Here is a 27,941-nt window from a genome sequence, read left to right as displayed (position 1 = left end):
CTGGAGCTGGCGCGAGACATCCTGAACCCGACATATGTACTTTTCAGTCGAACATCCTATGGTTATGGGTACGTAGTATAGCAATCCGCTCTTGTACCTTCACGTTCACCGAGAACAACACTCCAGCTAAGCAGCATTTTATATGGTAGACACCATCTTCTTCCTGTTCATAATGCGCTGATATAGTGCTTTTAGGAACATACGTGACCCTGTTCATCGGATGCATCCGCGTACTCGTTACTCGCAAGCCGTCCTCGTATATGACGAACAGGATGCTACTCTTGATTATGATTGTACTGTTCCTGCTGTCTACGGCTGAAGCCGTGGTGGTCTTCCTCGGTACTTTCCTCAGCACGGATATTGTGCAGGATGCGGCGTACCCTGGGGAAACTCTGCAGGCACTCCGGGAGAAGGACACGTCTAATATGCTGCTGTCTGTTCTTGACGCCATCATCGCCACCAATAAGTTGAGTTACGGAAGTGCGTCTGAGACATGAAGCTTACTGGAATGTAGCATTCTCACTGACGGCCTGCTGGTACGCTAATTTGCTACAAATCGTCCTGGCTACCGTTTAGGATAACCAGATATGGCGCTCGTTCACGGTGTGGAATGGACGGTTCGCGGTCACGCTCGTTCCTCTGGCTGGGTTGACTTTTGCATCAAGTCAGTATGCCACACGGCTATACCCTTTGCTTAGTCGCGCCATATTCACAATCTCGAAGCCTGCGGCTACCTTCTGGTATATGCCGACATATGTGCATACAATGTCCGGCTCCATGCACCCCTGTTAGAGTCTGCGCCTCCGCCTCGGTTTATTCGACTCTATGCAGCTGAAGAGAACTTACGAGCAGCGTACTATTCCACAATCCTTGCTACAAATATTTTCTTGACGGTGTCAATCGGTAAAGCCTTCTCTCTTCTTTTACCGATCCAAGTCAATCCATAGTTGGGTGCTGATTGTGGCTCGTCTCAGCCGGCAGAGTATGCTGGCTAAACCGCAGAATCCAGGCACAACTCGGGCAGAGAGTAAGGAATCAATATAAGCACGTCGCCGTTCTGATGTACGTGTCATGATCTATATCTTGTTTCTCTGTGTATCTTCCCGTGTTTGAGTTCTTAGTATCGAGTCCGGTGCAATTTACTCGATCTGTCTGGTCGCCTCTGTTATCACTCTGGGGCCGGGACGGCAGAGCGGTCTACTTGAAGGAGTGAGTCCTGTTTCCGCCAACATCAGCGTTGCTGATTGATATATGAAGACGGCCATATTGACTTTCTCGATGCTGCCTAACATGGTCGCAGTTGAGTTCCTCTCTAATGACCGCGGACTGCAGCTGAACGTCCCCGTAGAGCATTGTCCCTACGCTTCTGATAGTCTTGATTTGTTCTGGCAAAGCAACTGATCCCACCCTTTCTATATCCGCCAGAGACTGTGGAGGAGTAATAGGGCCCGCACCGCCTCTGGGGTCCGAGAGTGTGGATGGCCCGGTCCTCGATATCACTGGAGATAATGTACTCGCACAGAGTGAAAAGCAGAGAGAGAGAGAGTAGATGTATCCCAACCGCAGTTACGGACAGCTCTTCCTCAATATAATGCTCGTCCTAGTGTCTCGCTACTATGTAAGCAGTACTAGTGTCTTTTCATGCTTCAGTATGCTGTGCAGAGTGGGCGTAGATGCCATTGAACAGAGGCCCTCTTCAAAGCATGCCGACTGGCTCATACACGCGAAAACTCCACGTAACGTTCCGACCAGGCTAGCTGCCCAAGTCGCACCTGGACAGTCGTCAGATCGGGGAGGTGAAAGGCAAGACGCCACATACGTTCAGGTACCAGCTCTCGTCGTCGGGGAAGACCGGCAAAGCATTGGGAGCGCCCTTTAATGGCGCTCGATTTCGCTTTTGATCGCCTGAGTATAGGAACTGGACGATCACAGGACTACGCCACACTTACGTGCGGTATTATGGTGTGCGTTTCCCTCATGCAAAGTTTCATCTTCTTGAGTACAATATCGGTACCCTGCGCCCTCAAATATTTTTTGAATGGGACCCAATTGTCGTAGATGGGTTCGAGGTACTGCCGGTACTGCATAGCTGTGAAGATAGCTAACCTGTCTATACCTCCCTGTAATAAATCTATTCAAGGACGCCATCAGAGTTATGGTTGAGTTGGATGGCAAAGCGCATACCTTGGGTTCTTGGAACGGGTAGCTCGAGACGAAGTCAGTAATATTGAATCTCCGGTGGGAATATATGTTACCCTGTTGCGTTCGTGCAAACGTTTGATGAGATTGTGGACGACGTTCTTGCCAGCGGTGACAGGGTCACCTCCTTTCTGTCGAGTACGCCAATTCATGAAGTAGGCGATAATAGTCGAGGTCTTACTGTCCCTCAACAGGGGACCCCAGTCTTCGAGAACCCGGCGCACGCCTACGTATTCAATGTCCATTATGTTCGATACTTCGATGCGGTCGAAGAAAATATGTGGCGGTATCCCAGCGCTGGCGAGAGCATTTGCTTTGATGCTCTCCGCAAAATCTCGAACGTCACGGTTGAAGACGTGGAACGAGATGTTGAATCGCCGGAGGCGCCGAGCAAATATGCGCAATTGGTCCGACAAAAAGAAGTACAGACAGCCGTAGATGTCTGCTCGCTGAGCACCATGTCTTCTGCCGCATTCGATAACGGATTTCAAGCTGTAAATAACGGTCAGGACGGCACATCCGTGCTATAAGTCACGTACTCCCAGGATTCTAAAGGCGTCACGTGGTCATTTTGTAACCATACACCCTTGTGCGAGAATAGAGACCGATTGGGCGTGTTAAATTGGGCGTTGAGAGCGCCAAAAGGGAGAACAAGGCCAAATGACCGATATTGTTTCAAGGAGACACGGTGAGCAGGCTCGATCTGGCAGTACAGACGCTCATGGTAATCCTGCCTTGATTCCGCGAATCTGTACGACGGGAGTACGAGTATCCATCAGTGGAAGTGATAAGTCACTGGCCTTGGGGTACATACCGGACACGCTGATACTCATAATGTGCATCCTCCACAGAGTATGTTGATTCCAACATTCCAACCATGTAGAAGGCCATGTCTTGGGGAACGTCAAAGGACATGCTGGACGTGCTCCCGAAAGGAAGACGGTACTCCGACAGCTGCAACAGAATCTGCTCGATAAGTGGCTTGATGGCGACGCCGATTCGGAGACTATATTCGATAGGAAGAAAAACCGAGTACCAGAAATGGAGCGCGAGCTCCGCAGCAACAACGTCGTCATCGATGGTACCCAGGAGGCACAGGAGGATAAGGTTACGCATCGTTACGGCAGGGTCGCGATCATTGAGAACGATACTCATTTGCCCTGCGTAGTCTTGCGGAAGGTCGTTCACGGTCTGCACCACGTTCCTGAGATCTCCGGAAGCTGCGGGGAATTTACTTGCTGTATACAAAAGAGAAGCAGCATTGCTCACCGACACAAGCCAACGTAAGATCGGTGTCACGATTCTTCTCGTTCTGTTCGAGATTGACCAAATCTATGGCTGGCATATTACCCCATCTAGCGACTCGGAGTTAATGTAGAAATGCGACGAGAGAGACGATTAAGAATACAGATGTAGGCCCGTCGCTAACCGCTCTTTTGTCATGGGGCTCGATGCAGATCCATCATTATCTGACGAGATGAAAGAGGGAAGCCGACGCTCGCGCTCCCAGACAGGCTTCCAATCGCTTGCCATGAGCGGATCCTTGCAGTCTGGTCATCTCAGTGTCAGCCGCCACACTACATCAGCCATGGCAACAATTCAACGTACCTGTCTTGTGAGTGGACCAATGCTTCTTTTGACATGCCTAGCCACGCATACTATCACTTCTACGCAATCGCGAGGCAAGCTCTATAACCGCTGCTTACCTGAGAGCAATATGACACAAGTTTGCATCTGCTGCACGCCAACCGGCCTTCATTGCGACAATGTTTGTGCTCCGCGGGCTCTACGTTCGCGCAGAGCAGTTTATCGGAGCGTATAGCAAGCACTTCGGCAGACGAGTTGACGATCCAGTCGTCCAGCCGATCTTGGGACGTGGGCAGCGTGCCATCACCCAGAGCCGGTTGGTCGGCGGACTGCGACATATCCATGCCCGAGAGTAACGATGCAAGGGCATCCATTGACGATACAGTGGATATATAACGCCGTCTTATATGAAACCTCGATGTTTGCCTCGCGGTTGCAGCTTGGCGATACTTCGCCCGAGAACTGTGGTCGATAATCGGATATAGATGTTCCATTGCCACTAGTGAGACCTTCGAGAAGGACCGGAACAGAAATGAAAGAGAATAATATCATGCATGATTCACCACCTGGATGCACTATATGATGAAGGGAATCACGGCAGAACCGTATGCTTTTCGATGGCCATACATTCCGACAGCGCAGTTTGGGTATGCGCTGACGGCTGCTGTGGATTACATGACAGAGTGTTTCTAGCTCAAAGGATGTTGTGCAAGCGACTTACACAATCAGTCCATGCATTACATTTTACGTCGAATGCTATATCCAGGATCGATCGGAACGAAAAGCACGGCCAGCGGTCAAGGCTATGGCAGACCCAAAAGCATTCGAATCCGGTCCACAGTAATATCCCGTATCCCTGAGAATACACCTAATGATGGCGCGTCAGTTTCGACGTCAACATGCAAGCGATAGTTTCCGCAGTACCTCATGCAGACCTAGTCGCTTGCCTACTGACGGGAAAACTCCACGTAACGTTCAGACCATGTAAGCTGTCCGAATCTCGCCTAAGATAAACCGCAATGGTTGATTTTCTCTGCAGGAGCGGAGGAACGCAACATACATGGAGGTACCAGCTCTCATCGTCTGGAAACAGGGGGAGAGCATTAGGAGCTCCACCCAATGGTGCCCGATTGCGCTATGCATTCACTTAGACATCGAGGCCCAGAAAAATACTCCACACAGGTTCACTCACATGTGGGACAATGGTGTGGATTCTTTTCATACGGAGGTTGGTCTTCCTGAGAATGTCGTCGACGGCGTGAGATTTCAAGAAATTCTGAAATGCCGGCCAATTGTCGTAGACCAGTGCAAAGCTTTGCATCGATATTAGAACGGCACTGTTGAACACATTCCCCTGCAGAATATCTATAAGTCAAGGAAACAATGTGTTAATATGAGCGTGTTTGAGAGGGAAAGGAAGGACGACACTTATACCTTGCAGCATGGGTTGCGGCAGCTCCGAATGAAGTTAGCATACCGAAAGCATCAAAGTCGAGCGACTCACTCTACCCGCCCCTGCGAGCCGTTGCCGAAGATCATCCCGGATGTGACGCGCAGCGTTTAATGGATTTACTTCCTTCTCTCCAGCTGGCCAGTTCATGAAGTGCCCGATGATAGTGGCGGTCGGAGTGTCGCTCAAGAGGGGAGCCCAGTCTTGGAGGACTCGACGAACGCCGAGGTACGGGTCATCCATGATATTCGAGGCTTCGATTCTGTCGAAGCGCACGGCCTTCGAAACCCCGGAACTGGCGAGCGCGTCAAGTTTAACGAGCGTCGCAAGTTCCGACGCATCGTGGTTGTAGACGTGGAAGGAAATCTGGAACTGTCGCAGACGTCGAGCGAACTTGCGGAGTTCATCTGTGAGGAAGAAGTACAGACAACCAAAGAGATCACTGCGTTGTGCGCCACGTTGCTTGCCTACGCCAATAATAGACTCTATGCTAGACGACGGATAAGAAGGTGCCAAAAAAGGGAGGTTGTTAGCGCACATACTCCCAAGATTCCAGCGGAATATTATGATCATTCTGCAGCCATTTGCCGTTCGGTGAAAAAAGCGAGCGGTTGGGTACGTTGAAATGAGCATGCAAAGCACCAAATGGGAGAACCAAGCCGGAGACGCGGTATTCCTCTAGTGCAACTCGGTGCGATGGCTCAATAACGCTATATGCTCGGTCATGATAGTCCATTCTTGATGGAGCAAATCTTGACAGACATATGCGGGTGAATGGTATGAGTGGTGCATTTGGCATCTAAAAAAATCAGAGACGTACTTAACCCTCCGATATTCGTCCACAGCCTCCGACATTGCATACGGCGACTTCAGCATTTGGTACATGAAAAGGCCCGTTTCCTCCGGAACATCGAACATCAAGATAGATCGGCCACTCAGCTGAAGCATGCCGGAAGGCTGGGAGAGGAGCCGCTGCATCAGCGGCTGTACGGTGGACATGATGTGGAGGCTGTATTCAACCGGGAGGAAAGCCGAGTACCAAAAATGTAGCGCAAGCTCCGCAGCGCGGACCTCGTCCTCGATGGTGCCAAGCAAGGTCAAGAGAATCAAGTTGCGAATTGTTACGGCGATGTTATGCTCATTCAGGACGATTGTCAACTTTCCGGAGTAATCCTCCGGCAGGTCGTTCACGGTGCGGACCACGTTTCTGAGATCTCCGGAAGCTCGAATGGCACATGAGGATCGAGAGGTAGATGATGAAAAACTTTGCATACCGATAAAAGCTAGAGAAATATTTGCTCGAGGGTCCTTCTCGTTCTTCTCCAGATTCACCACGTCGATGGCCGGGACATTGCCCCATCTATACATGCGAAGCTAAGTGAGACCAGAGCAATGCAGAGGAAATAAAGTATGCATACAGGTAGAGACCTAAATCGAGAGGTCCCTTCACTAGAGAATCCACAGTCGGGTCGTCGTCGTCACATGCAAAAACCGGTCTTCGACGCTCGCGTGCCCAGATCGGCTTCCAGTCGGGCGACATGAGATGTCCCTTGCAATCTTTGTCGTCTCAGGTCCAGACGTAGAGCGGGGTTGCGAGGCGACTGGAACATACCTGCTTTATGGATCTTCCAATGACCCCGCTGGCACTCCTGTTCGCGATTAACGGTACAAAGGGAAGTCGGCGAGGATACAGTAACGGCGCACCTTGGAACAGTACGACACCAGTTTGCACCTGCTGCACGCCATCGTACCCTCGCCCGGGCAGTGCGACCTGTTTTCCACGTCGACGTTCGCACAGGGAAGCCTGTCCGACCGGAGCTTTGATACATCCCTCATGATCCAGTCCTCTAAATGATCTTTGGCCGTGGGCAGGGTGAGATCAACAGGGGTCCTGTTCAACATCTTCCACATCATGCTGGAACCTTTCATTGCGCGGTCCATGGGCGACATTGTGGGCCAATCGAGGTCCACGCCCCACGGCAATGCAATACCTGCCTCGCATTCTGACTTAGTATCGCCTGGAGCGTACAATCGTACGACTGCGCCGAGCAAGGTATTGGTATCGAGACGAGGTGCCGTCATTGTCGACAGCGGCGATAGACACCGCGCGGGAAGGTACAAGATACGATGGCAGAGTGTGCACCCAGCATATAAGTGCTGGTGACGGCCGATACAGATGCCTCATGCTTCCAGCGTGGCCGTCCTTCCTTCATAGAGTACGGTTAATAACTGGATTTGGGTCGCCTCGCTGCGAGTCATGGGTAAAGGTCAGAACGCGAATAGGAAGTCATACTTCGGAGAAGGAGTGTGACCACGGCGTCACCTTCCATCGATGCAGGGTATCTCCAATTCAGTAGGGGGGAGTCAGCCGGCTTGCCAGAGGAGAACCTTGATCATCGAACCTACTGAACGCTCGCACGGATATCACTACGCACCGATAGCTCGATATAATCATGCGGACATCTCTCGTGAGAGAACCGGGGAGGGGCTATCCCCTCTGATGCACTGCGACGACGATAGCGCGGCCTCGATCGCAAGTTCTGTACCTTCGATGCTTCCTCAGACGTCCATTAAATGAAGGCAAGAACGTCAACACGCCCAAGACCCGGCTCCCGAGATCATCCGCGAGCCCCATGCATTCCTAGCCCCTAGCAAGGTTGTACGGCAGGAGCCAGAGCGAGCCGTTGCGTCAAGAGTTCCCAATGTGCCTAGTACCTATTCAGGCACAGGGTCTAGGTGGGTTATGGAAAACAAGAATTTCCCGACGAGGATGCCTTCACGTATCAAGGTAATTCAAGCCTTTCGGAGGGACATGGAGAAACACAGTGTTCCTTCCGTATCGCAGGCATTGGGACGAGAGGAGCGAAAGGCAGGCGTACCCGGAATCAGTGCGTATATGCCAGCTCTGGGGTCTCCCCAAGGAATGTGCGTGTCTGGGGAAGGCTAAGCAAAAGGGAGTCAGTCCAGAATGAGAGGTAGAGGGACTCATGGAGGATGCGAGCGCGTATCGGTGCTCGATGAGATAGCAAGAGCACTGGTGCATGGGCTATGTGCAATCACCAGACGCACTTCGTGAACCGTCTATGAATACAGCCCACTGTGGCGACTGGAGCGCACGACCAGGGTCAGGCGTTAACGGCGGCACTCAGTGATCGCAGATACTGGCAGAAGTTACTGGATTCGACAAAAGCACATTACGCGCAAAATACAATAGAGAACGCCCCGACAACCTAAACACGAGCACCGGCATTCCCCCTACGAACGCACCCGTCAGCAATGTACCAAACTCTGAATCAGAACCGACCACACACCGATTGACGGTCGCAAACTTATGCATGTCATCCCTCCATTTCAGCGCGTCGCTCTCGCCATTTAACACACCAATACACTCCCGCGCCAGCCGCTCCTCCAAATTCCGTCCTGGTTTCGAGTTGCTCGCCTTGAGTATCCACTCCACCCCATAGTGTACGCGCTGCTTCTCCGTGAGCGGCACGGGCTTGAAAATCACCTTCGCTCCGGTCTTGTGGTTCAGCGTGCGCACAGCGGGGCACGCAGCCAGGATGGCCTGGCGCAGGAGCGGGAGCGGCTCCGCGCGCGTGAACGTGTGCAGGTACAGCAGCGTCCGGGCGGTGATACGAGAGGCCTTCTGCCGCCGGCCGTGCTTCATGATAGTAGATGTTAGATAGTGCAGCAGCGGGTCCTGCGCTGGCGGGATATTGACGAAGGCGGGGAGTGTCGAGGAAGACGCGCGTGCTAGGAGGGGCACCGGGGGCGCGGGAGCGGACATGGGGAGCAGCCCGTCCGAGCTGCCCAGAAGGTCGTTAATGGTGGACGCCGCCTTTTTGAGAGCCGCATCGTCGGAGGGGGTTGAGTCGGGTAATGGTGGAAGGGTGGCCATCGTCCGCGTATGACGCTGCGCGAGGACAGAAGCGGAAGATCGTAGTCGGGCGAGCATGGCTATAATGTATGTAACCCGCCGGCAGAACGGAGATGTGGCTGAGACAGCTGCAGCGGACTGACTGCGTCAAGTTGAACGGAGGCGAGTGCCAGTGGAAATATCCCGCAATGACCATATATGGTAATCGCCCTCCGTTTACTCCGAATGCGATCAAAGCGGGTTAAGTACTGTCAGTACACGACGGCCTGCACCGTGCACGTCTTTGCTCAGTATCTATTTTTCTCCCTGTGAAGCTGAGGGATAGGCACTATGGATTTCATTGCATGTTCTCGCTTGTCTCTGTGTCCTCCAGCGCAGGAAGAGGTAATCCTCCCTTTCGCTAATTGAGCGTACGAGCGAGGCCCATCCGCTAGTGATGGCGGGATTCTTGTGCTCGCCAATATCCTGTCAAAGCGTGATTTACGTGGGCCTCTGTGAAATATGCAGATGGCCCTTCGAATCGGAGGGATGGGGACTGCACACTTCCAGCAATTTTACGATGCGTAAATGTTGCGCCAACCCCATACTCCTCCGTTTCCGTCTCTCTCTCTCTACAGACGAGCGTGGCATCCTCTTGTCTGTGAATAGCTTGTACACGCCCATTAAGAGGACGTCATACCCTGCTCTGCCCGCGTCCGCGCTGACAATACCGACCACCGTCAGCCGCCCAGGCCAAATCACCACAACTCGTGCTGGTTAAGTTATTCCCCTTCTTCATTAGTGCACTCAATGTTTGAGCTAAGTCCGTTTTATCTCTTCCGCATGTCATGCATGGGTACGTCCTCTTTCTCCCCTTTGGTCTTACCTTCCTTCCTTGACCTCGCCTCACGTAATCGCCAAACAGCTCTAACAGCCTTAACATGCACATCCTGCATTCTCCTCACCGCCCTACTAGCATCGAACATCCAGCCAAAGTCGTACGTATGGGTGCCAACGGTTATCCCGGGGATCGTGCTGTTGCCTGCGGTCTATGCGTAAGTCCCTTCTTTCCTTCTCCCTCAGGCTCGCGCGATCTGATGGTGCGGCCTTTCACGTAGACTACTCCACCCCCTGCTCCGCCCGACGCAGTCACAGCACGTAGCCACTGAGCTCGCGTGGACCGTCACTGCGGTGCCCTTCCTAACCAGTACGTCCTTCTCCTCCGTACCTCACGCACGTCGCAGACATACCTTAATTCATTGAATGTCGCAGGCGCCGCAATATTCGTATCGGGAATATCCCCCGTCCACGCCAACCCGGAAACCTTCATCCTCTTCCACGTCCTCCAAATCCTCACCTGGGCGCTCTTCGGCATAGGTGCGCTCCTCCCATCCTTCCACTATCCCTCCCATCCTTCCACTATCCCTCCCATCCTTCCACTATCCCTCCCTTCTCTTCCTTATCCCTCTGCTTACCCACGTCACCCAGTGACCCTCTACGCGACCACCCTAACAACCCTCACCCTCCTCACCCGGCTCACCATCGACCCCCTCGTCTGGACACGCGACCTCGCCGCCTCGCCCTCGCCCTTCCCCCTCGCCTACATCCTCCGCCGCCCCACTCCCGCGGAGTATCATAACCCGAACTTGTGGTCGAGCGCGACGAGCGAGGATATCAGGGGGTATTGCATGCCGGGCTGCGCGTGCGACCGGAAATGCCAGTCTGAGGTCGGCGCCGAGCGGTGTCCAAGGGCAGAGGGTGGCTGCGAGGGAAGGCGCGCGAGCGAGGTGCCGATCCGCGTCCCAAGCGCCATTGAGCGGGTGAATAGCATACAAGTGGGGCTGAGGACGTATGTGTAGTACGCAAACCCCTGTGCCCCCGTTCGAGTCTTGGGTTGCTGCCAGATCCGGGATCGTGTTGTGCTTTCCGGCCCTCGATTTTGAATGCCTGTGCTGTATTTATTCCGTGCGGCTCGTCTGTTAGCGGTGGCCACCTTGGCGCAGACGGGATAACCCCTCAATGAAGTATGCACCGTTTCTCATTGCGCCTTAGAGGACCCTTATACCGCACTAATGTGTGTATACGGGGAGTGATTAGTATGCTATCAACGCTCACCTGACTCCGCACGCTGGATGCATCTTTCTCGAACATACCCAGTGTCATCCTCCAGCGCCAGTGTACGCTTGATTTAGGGTCCGAAGCCCGCGAGCGCCCGCTTCCCTCTACTTCTAGCCACATTTGGGTGCGTTACTGCTCCGCTTGTCGGAGGTCTGGAGACACAGCTCTGATCATGAAGAGTTCCCAGTGTTTGATATATCCCTAGGATACATCTTTCGCGCACAGCCCACTCCTCGCTACCAGCCGTACAGACCATCCTCCTGTTTGTAGAAGCAGAACTCCCCCGAACACGAAGGGCAACACAAACAAAAGGAGGCATGCGGTAGAGGGCAATTTCGGATACCTCGAGTTTACCAAATATCGACCCCCGTTTATCCCGGATCCGATCAGAGCGTCTCACGGTCGGAGTCCAATCATGAATTTAAACAGCTTTGTGTTCATGCGTTTTGTTCGTTCTGTTCCGTGCTCTGATTCTGAACGATGTTTCCCATGAAACGCATCTACACATACGCTACGTTCCAGCTAACTTCTCTGACGCTTGGTTCTCAAGTTAAATACGCCCTTGCAACTGCGCAGCCTTGACATCGTCGGGTTCTTCTAATTTTCGGCTCTTCAACGACAGCCTGAGAACACTGTAATCGCAAATTTAGCACCGATAGCACCGGGTAGCTAAAAGATGGGATTGAATTCCAGCTACGTCGTCCCTTTCTTATCTGTTTTTCACTACCATCCGCTCTCAGTCACGAGATGTTCACCCAAATAACATTTCGAGAACTCGGGAGTTACGTGCATTCTCACCACCACCCTGCTTCCCTCCCATATCCACTCAAAGTAGTATCTCTGCGTGCCAGCGGCGGCAAGGTTTACGGAATGGGTACGCTGCTTTGCGTCCCTGCCGTGCCTTTAGTCATTGAATCACTTAGAATACATCCCTCTCTCGCTTTCTTGTTCGGTGAGACCAAGTCACCTGTCTCCCCTTGTGTTCTCCCTGACCTTGGACAACTCAGCGACCATATGCATCACACAGTTACACTCGTGCGACAGTAAGTTGATGGCGGCAGAGTCAAAGCCTAGTACCAGCAGCGATTCACGGACGCACGGTGCCCGTCCGGATGCCTGACGCTAATTTACGAGTTATAGTACTCGGACAGGGCTAATCTTGTGTGCATCATTTGCCTCGGCCCACGCCATGACATTGTTGCGAGCTCTTCGTTGAGTCTCTATCGAGAGTATGCGTGGACCTGGGCTCAGGCCGCGACATGGTCTCGGTGCAATGACGTCGCGGAATGGCGATATTATTATCGATGCATACTCGCGATGGCTCCTTTGATATTCCACCCTGGCCGGACGATGAAGTCAAGTTCCCCAGATTGCATACTTGGACGACTGGTGACCCATTCCGCAGCATCTCGCGCGACACGATGCAGAGATTCCGTCTTCATTTCCGCACCTGCCCACCCATATAAACTTCTATGGCTACCGATAGCGCAGCAATATCCGATCATCGACCACAGTCTGCATAGAAGTTTGGCCACGCCTCAACCGCGAGGCATCCTCAGGGTCGCACATAAGCTGGGATGTCTTGCAGGATACCTGCCAGTGTGCAGAAAGCCATAGTTTACAGATCGCCTCTCAACATTGCTCTCGCTCATGGGAGTCTCGCAGTCAGCCAGCCAACCGGCCGAGGGACGTCGCACGCTGCCCACGTCCCAAGGTCGGTTGGACGCCTGGATCGCGGATGTGACAGCGGAAGCACTATCCATACGCTCCGACAGGCTACTCTGCGCAAACGTGGAGGCCGTCGAGCGCAGGCATTGTCGCAAAGAAGGCTTAATGGCGTGTAGTAAATGTAAACTTGTATCCTACTGTTCTCAGGTAAGCAGCGATAATGAACCTGGTGTTGCGGTCGCGTGAGGGTGATGCATTGTTAGGCTTGTCAAAGACAACATTGGCCCCTCCATAAAAGAGGTCTGCTGAACCGCTCTCATAGCTGATTGGCGAGGTTAGCTGACACCTTATCATTAGACTGCAAAGATCCGCTCATGGCAAGCGATTGGAAGCCTGCTTGGGAGCGCGAGCGTCGGCTGCCATCCTTTATCTCCTCAGGCAAGGAGGGGCCGGGATGGAATATTCGGGCACAAGGGCCATTAATGATGGCGCGCCATCTGTATTGCATCATCTAGATCGTTATGCTCCTGCGTTAACTCTGAATTCGCAGATGGGGAAATATGCCAGCTGTAGATTTGGTCAATCTTGACAAGAACGAGAAGGATCATGGCACCGACCTTACGTTGGCTTGCGTGGGTGAGCAATCTTGCATACCTTGCATTTTCCAGCACGTTATATTGCTGTAGCTTCCGGAGACCTCAGGAACGTGGTGCAAACAGTGAATAACCTCCCGGAAGACTACGCAGGGCACATGACGGTCGTTCTCAACGACCGCGATCCTGTGGTTACGATCCGCACCTTAATCCTCCTTTGCCTCTTGGGTACCATCGATGACGACGTTACTGCGGCCGAACTCGCCCTCCATTTTTGGTACTCCGTATTCCTTCCTATCCAATACAGCGTCCGAATCAAACACACTGTCAAGCCGCTCATCGAGCAGATTCTGTCGCGGCTGTCCGAATGCCGGCTTCCTTTCGGGAGCACGTCTAGCATGTCCTTTGACGTTTCCGAGGAGATAGGTTGCTGCATCGTAGAGATGCTGTCCTCAACATACTCTTTGGAGGATGCAAGTACTGAGTATCGGCGTGTTCGGTACGTGGCCTTAGCACTAGCCTTTTGATGCGTCACTCGTAGAAATATTGAACCCCGGTCTCGTAGATATGCAGAGTCAGGGAAAGATTACCATGATCGTGCGTACTGTCTATATGAGCCTGCACATCGCGTCGCTTTGCAAGAATATCGGTTGTTCGGCCTGGTTCTCCCTTTCGGGGCCCTCAACGCCCATTTCAACTGGCCTAATCGGTCTCTGTTTTCCCCCGATTGTTGCTGGTTGCAAAATGACCACGTAACGCCTCTGGAATCATGGGAGTACGTATCCTCCAACCTCGATGTGCCGTCCTGACTATCATTTACAGCTTGCGGTCCGTTGTCGAAGGCGGCAGAAGACATGGCGCACAGCGAGAAGATATCTTCGGATGTCTGTACTTCTTTCTAACCGACCAACTGCGCAGATTCGCCCGCCGTCTTCGGCAGTTCAACATCTCTTTCCATGTGTTCAACCGCGACGTCCGAGAGCTGGCGGAGAACATCAGGTCGGGAGCTCTCGCCAGCTCTGGAATGTTGCCCTGTACTTCCTTTGACCGGATCGAAGTTTCAAACATAATGGACATTGAATACGTTGGTGTCCGTCGAGCTCTCGAAGACTGGGGTCCGCTTTTGAGGGATAATAAAACCTCGGCTATTATCGCATACTTTATGAACTGGCGCACTCGGCAAAAAGGAGGGGACCCTGCGACGGCTGGCGAGCACGTCATTCTTTCTCTCATGAAACGTTTGAAAGAGCAGAACAGGGTATTATTCATGTCCTGCTCAACTCTATTTTTACTGACTTCGACTTGAGTTGCCATTTCCCAGTGCTCAAGGTATACGGTTTACGATTTACCGTTGCATTTCAGCCAGCTAACTGGATGCTCACACCATCTACGGACAGACTCGTTACAGAGTAACATGAAAAGCCTAGGTTTTTTCATGATCATGCAGTACCTGGATCCGGTATACAACAATTGGGTCCCATTCAGAAAATTCCTAAGAGAGCAGGGTACGGACGACGTGCTCAAGAAGATGGGCCTTCGAATGAAGGGGACGCATACTATAGTTCCTCACGTAAGTATGCGATCCAGACCGCCGCATCCTGCCGAAGTACTTACCAGATTACACAGAGGAACCGAGCACCATTGGAAGGTGCTCCAAATGCACTCCCAGTGTTCCCAGACGATGAGAGCTGGTATCTGGACGTATGTTGCATAGTGACTGATTGTGGCCGGCCTAATCACTGCCCTTACAAAGGTACGACTAGGTCAACTAGCCTGGTCAGAGCGTTATGTGGAATTTTCGCGTTGATGGGCCCGCGACAGACGTGGAAGAGGGCATTTCCTTGGGGAGCCGTCCGCCGCGTTGATGGAAGCAGCGAGGAGCGAAGTAGGAAACATGGTATGCCATTCAGTTCAGGGTAGAGATTCTGGGATATGTTGTTGGATTTCTTCGTCTAGTATTGCCACGATCGCATGCATCCACAGCCATTGATAGTAATCCGTCGTTTCAACACGTCACGGCCGGATATAAAGGCGATGGCCAATGGAGACTATAAGAAGTATTAATCAGATGAGAAAGGATCAGAGATTGCTTCCACGGGGGGATGGCGGATCCGAGTCGTAAAATGAGGGTGTAACCACCTTAACATCCCCAGTGACCCACACACCTTTAGGCTTAAGTACATGGACAATCTGAATGATCGGAAGCTTGCTGTGCCAGCTAACATTGGGAATGAATAATAGCCCGCTCGCCAATGCTCTACGAAACAATCAAAGATGTTACAAACTACAAACAAATACAACTCCTCTTCTCCATTCGGATACAACGTTTCAGGAATACATCGGACTGCAGATACACTGTGTGATCGATAACGAGAGAAAGTTGGGACAGCTGAAAAAAGTATAAAGAGGAACAACGAAGGTGCCAGGCGAACAACGAAGAGATGTCGCGCTTCGAAAGAAGAAATAACAATAAAGTTCAAGCCAAGAGCCCCAAAGGAATATATGTCATCGGAAGTCGGATTATGGAGGGAGCGTAATGCCGCAGGGGTTAATACGTAGGTGGTAGGATTCGAGTATGTGTGGATGTAGGGTGAGGGAATTTGTACGGGGATATTCGGAGGGTTCGCAAAGCCGTGAATATAGCTACACTCGTGCGGGATAATCTGAAGAGCGCGAAGAGTATTAGTCGCAGAAGAGTAATACGAAGGCACGCGCGCGAACTCACACAATGCATGTCTCGTCTGTAGTACGTAAGATCTCGCGCCGCTCAGGCGACGACGCAGTAGGAGAACGCGCCCCTCCCGGAAGACTCCTCCTCAACTGGGACGGAGCTCTCCATCTCCTCGACCGAAGCCTCAGCCGGGAAAGCGATCGCGATGGTGCTGATGGAGTCCATTTCTTTCTTCACTGAGCGTCAATGCGGGTAGAAGACGAAAGGTGTCGCTTCCGCTGGAGTGAAGTAGAGCTAGGATGCTGTAGCTGGACGTCGCTTGGTGGAAATCCATGGCTCCCCGAGCTGCTTTTATACCGTCGCGAAAGCCCCCTTCCGAGTGGCCCGACGCCACGAGCGATATTGTCATCGTCCGCACATTCCATAATCATCTCGGGCAGCGTTACTACCCAGGACGTCAATATCACAATAACGCACTCGCAATTGTCTTACCTTCGTCCCGAAGCCAGATTGACCGCGTTCGCATGCGCACTTACGGATCCGGCCATTCGAGGCAGTGATGCATCGGTGGTACGTGTACCACTGTCACAGGCATCCTGCCAGACAATAACACAGCCGGGATGTGGCTTGGGATAGGAACGGAACTTCACAATAACGTCAGGTACGTCGGGGAAAACGAGGCGCCCACAACGTCGGCTTCGATTCCGGCGGTGGCTGTGCGGTGGAGCTATTTATGGTAGTGTGGCTGGTATTTGCGCTCAACGTCGCATTGCGGTCCTAACGGAACCAGAGATGATGTAGTTCCAGCCGGGGAGATGTGGTGGACACCTGGAGGATAAGAGAAGCTATTGAGTGAACAGTGCTATCCCAGGTGGTCGGATGGGCCGGACGGGGGCCATGATTGCCGCCACACTGGCATCACTGGTCCTGTCTCTTCGCTAGCAAATACAGCGTGGAACAAAAGAGAACGAACCTCGAGCTCTTCGGTACCGATAACCAAGAGCGTCTCGGCTGCGAAGCCTAAGAGACGTACACCGTCAGGTGTATCGCATTCGGCCATCGTACCGTCCTAGAAATAACCTGATGAAGCGGGATAGACGGACTTCGTCATTGTGTCTGGAAATACACGCCGGGGGAAAGGGACCTGCTAGCCTGGGGACCGAATGAATATGAGCGCATGTTACGCAAGAGGCGTGTGCCACACGATGGATCTATCATGCAAGGCACAGTGAACAATAGCGTCTTCATGCTGAACGCGGCCTCACCTAGACATTACTGCGTACAGGGCAGTCAGCATGGGTACGTGGATGAGTCAGCCAGCACTTTACTGTATGAGGACAAAAGTAAGAACATCGCCACGAAAGTATGGTGTGGTGGGGTTACTGTACTCCGAGGTACAACTGTGCCTATCGCGCTGTGAGTCTAGACATCCTTCGCCAACAGGACATTTGTCATAGCACGACAATTCTGTACTGCTGTATCCTGGCACAACGAGCAACACCTCGGAGAATCTTTACCTCTACGAGTTCGCCTGGTGCGCGGTATAACCGGGGTGCTATGCAAGCTCGGGCATGCTGTCCGCCACAATGTTTCGGAGGTGCCATTGCCGGGAGGACCATGCCCGTTAAATGATATATGGACTCTGAGTGACCTTAGATAGCAAGAACAATAGAGAACGATACGCTGGGTATTTCCACCTACAGCCACACGCTGGTACTCTTGTTCTCCCTCCCCTTCCCGATGGCTCGAGCAAAGGGGCCCGTTCGCGCAATAGACATGCCCGCCTTCATCCTTGGGATCGTACATTGATAGATTTCGCAGGACCCCTCCACTTTAGCGAGGCTCGCTAGGGCATCATAACAATCTAGGAGGTATGGGTGCGCGGTGCTCCCGCTATAGGAGCTGCTACTCACCACCGGACAAGTGCCTAGGAAACCACCGAAACGTAAGGACGTTTCCGTTGACCCACATACGCTCACCAGATACCACGTTGAAGACGCGAGGTACTACGGACTGTGCACCGCGCATCCCCAACACAGGTTCAGTGGTCTAAGGTGCGCCGCAGGGTATCGCGTTATCACCAGCCGGAGACGTATTCGCCCGCGACCACGGTGAACGCCATATCCTACTCGCAACTACGAGACCTCCGAGCGCTGCACCGCTAATAATGTTACATTCAAATCCTGATCCATGGTTACACCGTAAGTATCCGCTCATCGCTCATGGAAGAGCACCCGCAAACGGCGTGATGACCGTCTTCTCCTTGTCCCACTGCACAACGTGATACATCAGTAAGCTGTTCAGAGACCTCGAGCATGTTCTTGACACTCACGACGTTCGAGGTCCAATAGATGTCGCTCTCGACGAGCTTCTTCACTTCATCGATGCTCGATGCCTGTACGAACAGCGTCGACCCGATGAGCTTCTTGGTCTCCGAATGCTCAGTGGCGGGGTCAATCAGTGCGCCACCGATCTCTGCGTTGAACGTTCGGTACTCGCAGATCACAACGAGGTAGCTGACACGCACTGATAATCCCCTTATCGACTAATGCCTTCGCATTCTCCAGGTGCTTCGGCCTCACTTCCAGCCTCCTTGCATACGCGCCCTCGTCCGTATAGTCAGGAGCGTACACAAAGTAGTTCTGAGTCGACATTTTCCTGGCTGCGATAGACGATGACGGGAAGAACGAGAGAGGGAACGCAGGGTTGCGCGATTTATAGATGGAACGCGTGAGGACCGAGCACGATGAGCGGATCATTGCGAGCCTTGCCCGCAACAATCTGGGGTATAAGGCTATCGGCCTCGGAGGTACATTTTAGGAGGTTCAGGAAGGTTCAGGATGACTGAGCCTGCGTCGGTCGTCCCCGGGGACCGGCCCGGGTCCGGGAGTCCACGTGCTTGTCCGAATGTGGTATTTGTTTCTCCGTGGACCGCATTGGTTAGTCAGTCTGAACGTCTGACCACCTCTTGAATCCGCGACTTGACATAACTGCTATGTCGGCAACACACGCTTTATCCAGGGCGTCGCGAATGAGTCCTGTCTCTCTGCCGAAGGCGTTCCTCTCTGGATGTCGACGAGCGCGATGTCGAACGTATTACGCTGCTTTGCACCGAAGTCAAGATGCTGTCCCAAATCACAGACGGTATTTCTCGTCGAGCAGACTATCTCTAGCGGCTCTCGCGATCCATCCTCCTTCCCAGCCGACTGTGCTACTGGACATGCCCTCTCCAGAAGCTATAGAGCAAGAAGAGCTGGACGTGGAGCTCATACCGAAGCAGGAAGCAAGCGTTAGCATCACCGATCGCGCTGCAGAGGTGTTTTCTCTGTCCCCCATTCCAATAAGCTGCAGAATCTGACGACACGTCTTTGAAAGCAATTGCGGTCGATAGCCGCGCGGGAGAACAACCCCGACGCTGCGTTACGAATCGCGGTCGAGTCGGGCGGGTGTCATGGGTATCAGTACAAGATGGAGCTCGCGAAGAGCCGAAATCCTGACGACTAGTACGCGCACTACTTCCTTTGTTCACACCTAATCGTTAACTCATGGTCCCTCCGACGTCCTATTAAAAAGCCATTTCACCCATCCCACTATCCGCCCGGCTAACATCCTCATCGACGCCGTATCCCTCTCTCTCCTGAAAGGGTCGACAGTGGACTTCGCCACCGAATTGATTGGCAGCAGCTTCCGGATAGTGGACAACCCGCAGGCGAAGGGAAGCGGGTGCGGGTGCGGGGTCAGCTGGGAGCTGAAGGAGTGATTGCCAGTGACCAGTTTTGAATGGGAAGTCAGTCTTTGGCCAACGACTCCCCAGTTCGTTCAATTGTGTGCAGTAGGTAATGTACTATGATATACGTTTCAATGTAATCCTGTCAGATCCTTCATCTCGGTCTCATCACGCACTTGCCAGGCCTGGACCGTACGTTGCTGCTACAACGGTCTGCCATATCTAATAACATGGGGCACCACATTTTCTTCCAGCCGATCTTCCACTATTGCTTCTCCGTCAGCTGATAATAGCAAGAATCCTGTGAAATCGAGGTGTGACGGGCGAACGCGGTGTGGCAATCCCTTCGTGCAGCTTGCGGCTCCAGAAGATGTGCCTCCCTCATTATCTCCTAGGTATAAATGCCTACGATGGGCATTTCTAGCATCCCGGATTGTGAATCCCACTAACATACAGGAGACAACATGAATACATGGTTAGTTAGCTTCCAGTAGTACATTAATCCGAGTCCTCTGATATCAGTAACGGAACACTCCTATGTCGTGTAGGCGCAGAAAACAGAAGGCAATAAATAGATGACGAAGCACAGAGTCGCTAGAGATGCAATCACACTGCGACTTTAGATGTCCCCGGTAATCATAAATAAAGAGCGTAACGTCCTCGACCGACTCTAATCCTGTTTTTCCTTATCTTGTGGCTGCTGGGCCTCCTGTGCGTAATTCTCCGGATTTCCGAATAGGAACACGCCGGTCATCAGCACAGCCTGTGAGCGGCATCAGTGCATCAGTGATCGACAGAATGCGGTGCATGGGAGAGTGACGACGCACGCAGAAGGTGATTATGGCGAGGCAAGGTAGTATGCCGACGAAATCTAGTGAAGAGGCCAGTCAGGGCTCCGTGGAATGTCGTTCGCTCATCGCACTCACCAATGTCAGCGCCTACGCGATCGGAAATGAGTTGTGAGTATTTCGTGGCGCCGGAAGTAAGTATGGCAGAGACGCACCGAACCCTGGGGGTGCCCCTGGCAGGGTCGACCGCAGCTGCGTGAACGCGAATAGGGTGGCCACGGGCAGCACGAGGACAGTGGAGGACATGGGTCTGTGCAGGAACACGACGGCAATGCAGGTCGAGAGGAACGTCAGCGTTACCAGCCCTGAGGATGCGTCGAAGTTAGTAGCGATCTATAACGAGCGATCCAGACGTACAGATGGCGATGACTATTGCTATGGCGTAGACGCGGATGGCTGGTCCGCGAGTGATGACTAAGTTTGTGTATAGCGAGCCGTCGCCAGCATAGCTGCTAGACGAGTCGAGCTCCGCATTGAACCCGCTATATAGATACGTTAGCACCGCTAAGGAAGGCGCCATGATGTGGAAACACTCACACGGCAATTCCGTAAGTGTTGGCGATACCGACTTGAGGGAAGGTGACGTTGTCCGGTAGACTGGCGAACATGAATATCGATGCGTTGTATCTGTGCATAGCATGTCGGTTGAATATACGCGTACAGGTGTTGAACAATAGAGATGTACTTCTCGAAAGGATACGACTGCGCCGTCCGGCCAGGGACGGAGAGAAGAGCGATTTCGGTTCGGAAGTACTGGGAGTTGGAAAAGTTGTCGTCAGAGCATGTCTCTGTGGTGTTCAACACGAACACCGGTGTCGACGGACGGTTGTTGTCAGGTGGAGACGGATTAGACGACGAGGAAGAGCGGAGCAGGTTTCTGATTAGATGGGAAAATACTCTCAGGCAAGGTACATGCATGGTGACGCACTCGCTACTCACTCGTCAAAGTAAAGACTGATAGTAGTGTTGGGGTACTGCGAACAAGCAGCATCCACTATATCAATGTACCAGTCGACCGTCATACTTTGTGCATCCGAGGATATAGCAATGAGGGTTGCATCTAGAGTTACCTAAGAGAATCGTGAGTGTCGGGCTAAAGGCCTAATGAGAGTGGTTCCGTACCATGTCATTTGTAGTCGCCACGGCATCCTGGAAAGGCTTCAAACGCAGTATGCTGATGACCAGGCACAGTACGACAGAGATGAGGCATATAGCAAGCCAGTGCCTTTGACACCACTTCCAAGTCTTTTCCCAGGACCTCCGAAGTCGACCACTTGCCGGCGGTGTGGACTCCATGACATGGGCAACACTGAGTGTAGCCCCAGACGACCCGAGTGTCCCGGTCTCCTTCGCGGTTTCCACGTTATTGACAGTGTCGGAGGTGTTACGCGTTGTTGCTGAACCCCCGGATACGTGCTGAGCGAGGAAGGGAGGGGTCACCGGACTTGCTCCAATCATAGGAACACTCGAGGGCGAGGGCTGCGTCTGAAGGAGAGCAACGTTACCGAGATCAATGACAGAATATGGGTCAAAGTGAGTCTCTGTGTCGCTCGCGTCTCTGGAGGGCTGCAGCTGCCCAGACATTTGAGACTCGCCACCGGTAGGAACGCTCCCTGTTGTCGCACTCATGTCGAGCTAGAGATGGTCCAGAAATTTCTTGGGTGCTTTCACCCTGAAGGCAAGGGAGAGCTGGAAAGTGAAAATGGTTGCTCGTCTCCCGAGAGAGTATTTAGCCGAAATCCTCCCAGCGTATTTGATGCTAGACGCCGCCAGGACCCAATAGAGTTCGTACTAACAAGAACGCATCTAGCGCCCAGGTACGTTGCATCGACCAGAGGTCTAGTCAATCTTCGTGAGCCATCATCAGTAATGCATCACGATGGACTCAGACCAGGCTCCAATACTGATAGCACTGACTGCGCGTTTCGTGCCGTAGGCAGTCGGTCGATAGACGACATTTTATCTCGTGTCCTTCAGGTGCGTATCTCGGTAGTTCTCGTAGGATGCACGATAATACATGTACATTGCAGTGCAAGCATTTCAGTGGTATGGAAACGCCATCAGGCTATGTTGCTTCCCACGCTCCTTTACTACAAGCGCCCGTTCATACGTGATATTACATACACCCACCAACACAAGGGACTTGCAGAGGCCAAAGCTAGATATGCGCATGATACCGTCATTCAACGGCAGAAAGCATCTGCCTTGCAGCTGTTCCTGTCAACTCAGACGGTCTTTCGTAGATTCAGAAAGGCCTTTGATCTGTTGTCTTCTCTCGCACAGCATCCGTCCGAACAGCCGATGAAGATGGAGATGAGTCCCGGGATTCGCGCGCCTGCAGGGCAATTCATGACACTGCTGCACACATGACGGCTATTTCCTACGCCATCTCCCATATTCAGCCATACCTGGCTCGCGATTGTACTGTGTACACCGACGGCATTCTGATACTAACAAACCGGAAGTACTATCAGGTGACCTGTGGTGTATCACTTGTTTACTGGATATTGTAAGGGATCTTTTTATGGGATAATTCTAATCAACAACCCCCCCTGGGAGCAACAACCCGTCAGCAACCCATGTCATTATCCAGCAACCCCGGTTGTCCATCAGCGGTCACATGTGTCATCATACTCTATCAGTCTGCATTACATCCGGTTACTTGCACTTCACTCTATGTACATAGCTACATATGAAAACATTAGGCTGAGGCTCTTGCAGTCAAGGCTACTAAGGTTGGGTGCAGGTGCCACTGTGGTATTCAACCCGGGGGTTGCTTGGGTGGGGGTACGGCGCTTGGACCGTCCACACCGTGCCATCCCGCGACCCGCGGCACCGGGTATACGGGTTTGTGGTTCTCGCAGATGGGTCGCAGTTTTCACCTAAAATGGTGATATTTGGACTTACAAAGTGTCCCAGCCCAGTCGGTAAGTGTTTCTCGATGCCTCTGTACCGGTAGTGTTGCTGGTATCAGCAAATTGACCTGTGACTGTAGTGGCTGGCCCTGATTCTGGTTATTTCAGCACATCTACAATCACATTACTAGCCAAATATGTGTGAGGTACCAGTACTAGGAACTCGTCTACTGATAGGGCAGTGACAGAAGCAACAAAAACATATCATCTATAGTAAATCAGTTCTGGGTTGGCCGACGTGTGAGTGCCTGCTACGATCAAAACACCCTTTCACGATCACATGTGTTTCACACACGCATGTAGAACCGCAAAAGACACCACAACCATGCACATCTCATTCTCAAATTCTTCACGATCACTTATTATCCACGCATTGCTACCTCACCACCCATACACCGTTTTACATTAATAACAGCTGGTTTCTGCATTCTATTAAATACACATGTAAACCATACTATTAACACATGTATAAGTATATTTGGATATCTTGCAATATATAAGCCAAGATAGCAAAGGTTTCAGACCTTAGCTTCAATCTGGCATTTCATCTCTTGTCATTAGATTGAAGCTCTCCCTCCATCTTCGTGTCGACATTGTTGATATTCCCCCATAACCTACTCTCACCGTGGCACCTGTAACAAGGAGCCGAACACGGTACTCCCTCCGATCCCATCCATCCTACACCACCTACATTTATCCCATATCCGAACCCCTATTCTATCCTATCACACCCTATGCCCCAAGACAAGTTCAAGAATGACAGCTGAAGGCTATCAGGCGCTACAGACGGCACCTAGATAGAAACACAATCCTTTATTACTGATCGTTTGAATCCTACGCCTGTACTTAAGGGTGGTGCGTATGCACTAAGCTGGGCAAAAACCTACATGCATAGCGCGGGCTGTGGACACAGGGACTACCATATCCCCATCGGTTGCAGTGTTCGTAGGGAAGTAGTGGCACCGTAGTGACTTTTAAAAGTCAGCAAAAGTCGTGTCAGGGAGCTTAGAAAAGCAGCAATATCCTACCTTGAGTACAGAAGCTCCTGGGCTTGTGACCCTTGAGCGAAAAGGCAGATGCCGGGTACCAGACGAGAAGACCCGGGTCAGACAGCCTTGCAACCATTCCCATTCCTACCCATCAGCCTCGACACCTACCCAGGATCTGCGAACTAAGTAGCAGATTTTGGTTCTTCCAACGAAGTTCCCATCACGGCTGATCACCGTTACCAGATCGATGATGAAATATTTCGGTTCGGAACACCCAGAGCATACTCACCCATTTCATATCCCACCACCCCATGTTCACCCCAGTCAGAAGCCTCTGACGAGATCTACCCACCCAATCTAAACCCCATAACCATCCAAGGTTTGATTACCAAAGCAATGGCAGGCGAAGATGATCAGAAGGAAAGGAAAGGGCACATCGCAAAGCCCGAGTACTTTGACGGAAACAAGACCAAGTTCAAGGCTTGGTGGAGACAGGTGCTCACATACCTGAGAAATAACAAAAAAGACTTCATCATGATCACGGACGATGAAAAAATCGATTATGTTATATCATACCTCAGAGGACCTAAAGCGGAAGTCTGGTCACAGAATTATTACGACCAGTATTTCAAGGACGACACAGAGAGTTGGGAGAAGACATGGGCGACCTTCGAAACAGAGATCACCGATGCCTTCCAAGATTCGAATCTTGCTGCACAGGCGCAGATCAAGATTGACCACCTGCACCAAGGACAAAGGCCGGTGGAGGAATATTTTCAAGAGCTGGAGATACTGATGACCCAAGCCGGGTATAAAAAGGAGGATCAGTATATTCTGAAAACCGTCCGCACCAGCGTCAACGATGCACTCGTCGACAAAGTCTACGGACAAGTCACGGTGCCAATGACGTATGATGGATGGAAGAGCATCCTGATAAAACTCAACAATACCTGGAGGGAACGACAGCAGGAGAAGGCTATGCGGGGCCTAAGAACAATACCGCCTAAGAGAGAAGGAGCGCCAGTGCCTAACGTCACAAATCAGATGCAGGCCACGCAAAGAGCACAACCGCCACAGAGACGTGATGGGATGGGAATGTCGTTCATGGGACCAGGACAACCCATGGACGTAGACCGGGCGTGCCTTAAGTGCAAAGCCAAGCAGTCGGAAGCACGTGGCATATTCCCAACAGGAAGGGGAGAACCACGAGCCAAGTTAGACAGGTGGATTGGACAAAGCCAACGTCCGATTTCATCACGGCAATCAAGGAGTGGTCAAGGAGGGACCCTGAAGGGTTCAAAGCGGCGGGTTTTGGCTTAGGCACAGCTTGAACGCACCAAGCTCCCTGCCCCTAAATTCTCATAACAAATATTCTGCGGTAGTCATAGAAGAACCAACTCCGGACAGTATTTATATTCAGAATGCATCTATGAACTTCTATAAAAAAACTTGAATCGAAAGTAGCACAGGATGTATTTAATGCTACAAAACCAATCAAACAGGCAGAGGAGTCTTCTCAGAAGCTCGGCAGGGCCTTAAAACCTGTGCTTAATTCCTCAAATAAAAACCAAACATATTCGGAAAAAGATCGAGTGCGACAATCACCAAAACCAAAAACAAAAGACACTCCTATTTTCTCTGAAGGACCTGAATTATTCAAGGTCGTGTGAGGGCTTAAAAATGGCATGCAAATGGATTTGCCGTTAACCCTTACACAATTCGAAACGGAAAAGAAAAGGGACGTGGTAGCGCTTCTAGACACCGGATGCACGGGTTCTTGTATCAACGAGAACACTGTCGCGAAACTCGGTCTAGAGCGTCACCGTTTTGAAACAGATATACCAGCATTTAATGCAGATGGGACCATAAATGCAGCTGGTAATATTACCGAATATGTACGAGTAAAAGGCTGAATTGGGGACCATGAGGAAATCCTTAACTTGTTAATCACGAACATCGGCAAGTCAGACGTATTTCTCGGTTTCGAATGGCTAGACTTCCATAACCCCGAAATTGATTGGCATAACCAATTATTGGAGTTCACGCGTTGTCCACTGCGCTGCGCAGAAATGCAGAATTCCCACCATAACAACCAAGTCAAGATCGAGGAGGAAGACTCAGTATTTATGATTGACCCCAATACTTGGATCAGACAGAAAACCCAAAATAAACCAGAATACGCCCATTATTTATCTACAAACATGCTGCGAGCCACTGCTTTGGATATTGCTATTGAGGCCAATAAATCAAAAAAGGCAAAAACATTCGAAGAATTGGTCCCAGAACAGTACTGTTGATAAGCCTCAGGATCGTCTGACCCCCAAAAACGAGGACTCAGCACATCATACAAGCCCCCCGGAGCTTACTCAACATAGCGCTCACACGCCTCTAGGCTTCTATGGGCTCTAAAAGAATTTTTCTATTTAGCTCCGGACTTCCTAGCATCCCGAGACGTACACGGACCCATTCCGCGATTTATCTCCGCAAACGTGAGCTCCGGGGTGACTTAACCTATGCAACTTTTAGATGAATTAGCTCCGGGGCCCGCGGACACTTCTATCGAGGGGCGTCATCCTCATGCCCACCCTCCAGCACACTCCCCCTCTCGTTTCCATCAAACTACCGAAGGTGCGGACGCATAAGAGTCACCATGAGGCCAGCATCAGTCAGCAAGCGGCCGGAGGTAATTAGCACGTGACCGGGGCGTCGCACGGAGTGATGGGACTGCTTGGATCAGGTGGCGGAGCGTCGAGGCGACCTCTAGGGGCTGGGACGAGCAAGTAGGAGTGCAAGGGAGTCGTATGGTGCGTGATATAATGGAGGCAAGTGCTGAGCAATCCTGTGGGTAGCGGCGTTTATTTGTTATTTATCTCTGGACGATCGCAAAGCCATTCCTGTAGTATAAATTGTACAAAGTAGCGTACAGAAAAACAAGTTTCGACTTCACCATCTCAGAGAATTAGTTGTTACGATCTCAGCGACCCTCAAAGTTTGAAAGTGTCAAACTTAGCGAATTATAACTGATCCTAGCTTTGCCAATAGGCCTGACTCGTCGGGTGATTTATCTCCGCCGTTGATTTTATTATCTCCAGTGAGTCCTACATAGTGAAATAAAATTAACCAAGTCTCTCTAGCAATTTCTACCACCGCGGGCACGATCCTACGACAGGTGTCGTTGCTTGCGACTTTTCGGAGATAAATACTCTGGAGCGTCAACTAGCATTTGTTTCAGGTGTCAAATTGTTTGTTTTATTTTTCTAGGTCTTCCTACGGACTACCCTACAGCGTCTTACTCCTCCTTTCCCCCTCGAACTATTAAA

At 51.7% G+C, this 27,941-nt stretch overlaps 8 protein-coding genes across 8 annotated transcripts; 4 read left to right on the top strand and 4 right to left on the bottom strand.

Annotated features, from left to right (window-relative positions):
• Nucleotides 1-34: 34 nt before the first annotated feature.
• On the top strand, nt 35-1,549 carry GLOTRDRAFT_91376 (uncharacterized protein; the record flags this gene model as incomplete). Its single annotated transcript, XM_007864914.1, has 7 exons — nt 35-68; nt 196-480; nt 586-668; nt 699-903; nt 975-1,062; nt 1,122-1,209; nt 1,349-1,549. The coding sequence occupies 7 exons, from the start codon at nt 35-37 to the stop codon at nt 1,547-1,549; spliced, it is 984 nt and encodes a 327-aa protein (XP_007863105.1).
• A 385-nt stretch (nt 1,550-1,934) lies between these two features.
• GLOTRDRAFT_37501 (uncharacterized protein) lies at nt 1,935-7,072 on the bottom strand (the record flags this gene model as incomplete). The annotated part of the gene is made up of 8 exons (XM_007864785.1): nt 1,935-2,089; nt 2,201-2,691; nt 2,739-2,948; nt 3,014-3,419; nt 3,469-3,554; nt 3,608-3,749; nt 6,849-6,885; nt 6,941-7,072. 8 exons carry the CDS (start codon nt 7,070-7,072, stop codon nt 1,935-1,937), a joined length of 1,659 nt encoding a protein of 552 aa, XP_007862976.1.
• Nucleotides 7,073-8,382: 1,310 nt separating this feature from the next.
• On the bottom strand, nt 8,383-9,249 carry GLOTRDRAFT_56161 (ribosomal protein S7). Its single transcript, XM_007864791.1, has 2 exons — nt 8,548-9,249; nt 8,383-8,491 (listed from the first exon to the last, which is right to left on the bottom strand). Exons 1-2 carry the CDS (start codon nt 9,189-9,191, stop codon nt 8,467-8,469), a joined length of 669 nt encoding a protein of 222 aa, XP_007862982.1. The 5' UTR covers nt 9,192-9,249; the 3' UTR covers nt 8,383-8,466.
• A 3,611-nt stretch (nt 9,250-12,860) lies between these two features.
• On the top strand, nt 12,861-15,185 carry GLOTRDRAFT_35487 (uncharacterized protein; the record flags this gene model as incomplete). Its single annotated transcript, XM_007864643.1, has 8 exons — nt 12,861-13,115; nt 13,142-13,178; nt 13,236-13,377; nt 13,429-13,514; nt 13,565-13,970; nt 14,037-14,246; nt 14,294-14,729; nt 14,880-15,185. The coding sequence occupies 8 exons, from the start codon at nt 12,861-12,863 to the stop codon at nt 15,183-15,185; spliced, it is 1,878 nt and encodes a 625-aa protein (XP_007862834.1).
• A 3,177-nt stretch (nt 15,186-18,362) lies between these two features.
• GLOTRDRAFT_20935 (uncharacterized protein) lies at nt 18,363-18,817 on the bottom strand (the record flags this gene model as incomplete). The annotated part of the gene is made up of 3 exons (XM_007864609.2): nt 18,363-18,413; nt 18,475-18,617; nt 18,670-18,817. Coding segments are annotated over 3 exons (342 nt in total), but the record flags the coding sequence as incomplete, so codon positions are not given.
• A 709-nt stretch (nt 18,818-19,526) lies between these two features.
• Nucleotides 19,527-19,902, top strand: GLOTRDRAFT_37542 (uncharacterized protein; the record flags this gene model as incomplete). The annotated part of the gene is made up of 2 exons (XM_007864787.1): nt 19,527-19,645; nt 19,716-19,902. Coding segments are annotated over 2 exons (306 nt in total), but the record flags the coding sequence as incomplete, so codon positions are not given.
• Nucleotides 19,903-20,539: 637 nt separating this feature from the next.
• Nucleotides 20,540-22,346, bottom strand: GLOTRDRAFT_126226 (uncharacterized protein; the record flags this gene model as incomplete). Its single annotated transcript, XM_007864911.1, has 9 exons — nt 20,540-20,632; nt 20,697-20,740; nt 20,796-20,807; nt 20,873-21,022; nt 21,075-21,199; nt 21,255-21,344; nt 21,403-21,594; nt 21,657-21,787; nt 21,840-22,346. The coding sequence occupies 9 exons, from the start codon at nt 22,344-22,346 to the stop codon at nt 20,540-20,542; spliced, it is 1,344 nt and encodes a 447-aa protein (XP_007863102.1).
• Nucleotides 22,347-24,915: 2,569 nt separating this feature from the next.
• GLOTRDRAFT_23022 (uncharacterized protein) lies at nt 24,916-25,533 on the top strand (the record flags this gene model as incomplete). Its single annotated transcript, XM_007864614.1, has 1 exon — nt 24,916-25,533. A coding segment is annotated over one exon (618 nt), but the record flags the coding sequence as incomplete, so codon positions are not given.
• Nucleotides 25,534-27,941: the final 2,408 nt, after the last annotated feature.

Source organism: Gloeophyllum trabeum (assembly GCF_000344685.1).
Source record: "Gloeophyllum trabeum ATCC 11539 unplaced genomic scaffold GLOTRscaffold_00003, whole genome shotgun sequence".
Lineage (NCBI taxonomy): Eukaryota > Fungi > Basidiomycota > Agaricomycetes > Gloeophyllales > Gloeophyllaceae > Gloeophyllum > Gloeophyllum trabeum.
The sequence above is the reverse complement of the archived record's forward strand: the minus strand, read 5'-3'. Positions and strand labels throughout refer to the sequence as shown.

What these genes read in the sequence shown, in the direction of transcription:
- GLOTRDRAFT_56161 (XM_007864791.1), bottom strand. Translation starts at nt 9,191, where the DNA reads ATGCTCGCCCGACTACGATCTTCCGCTTCTGTCCTCGCGCAGCGTCAT. An exon ending in AAGTTTGCGACCGTCAATCG is followed by an intron (nt 8,492 to 8,547) that starts GTGTGTGGTCGG and finishes GTGCGTTCGTAG; the next exon opens with GGGGAATGCCGGTGCTCGTG.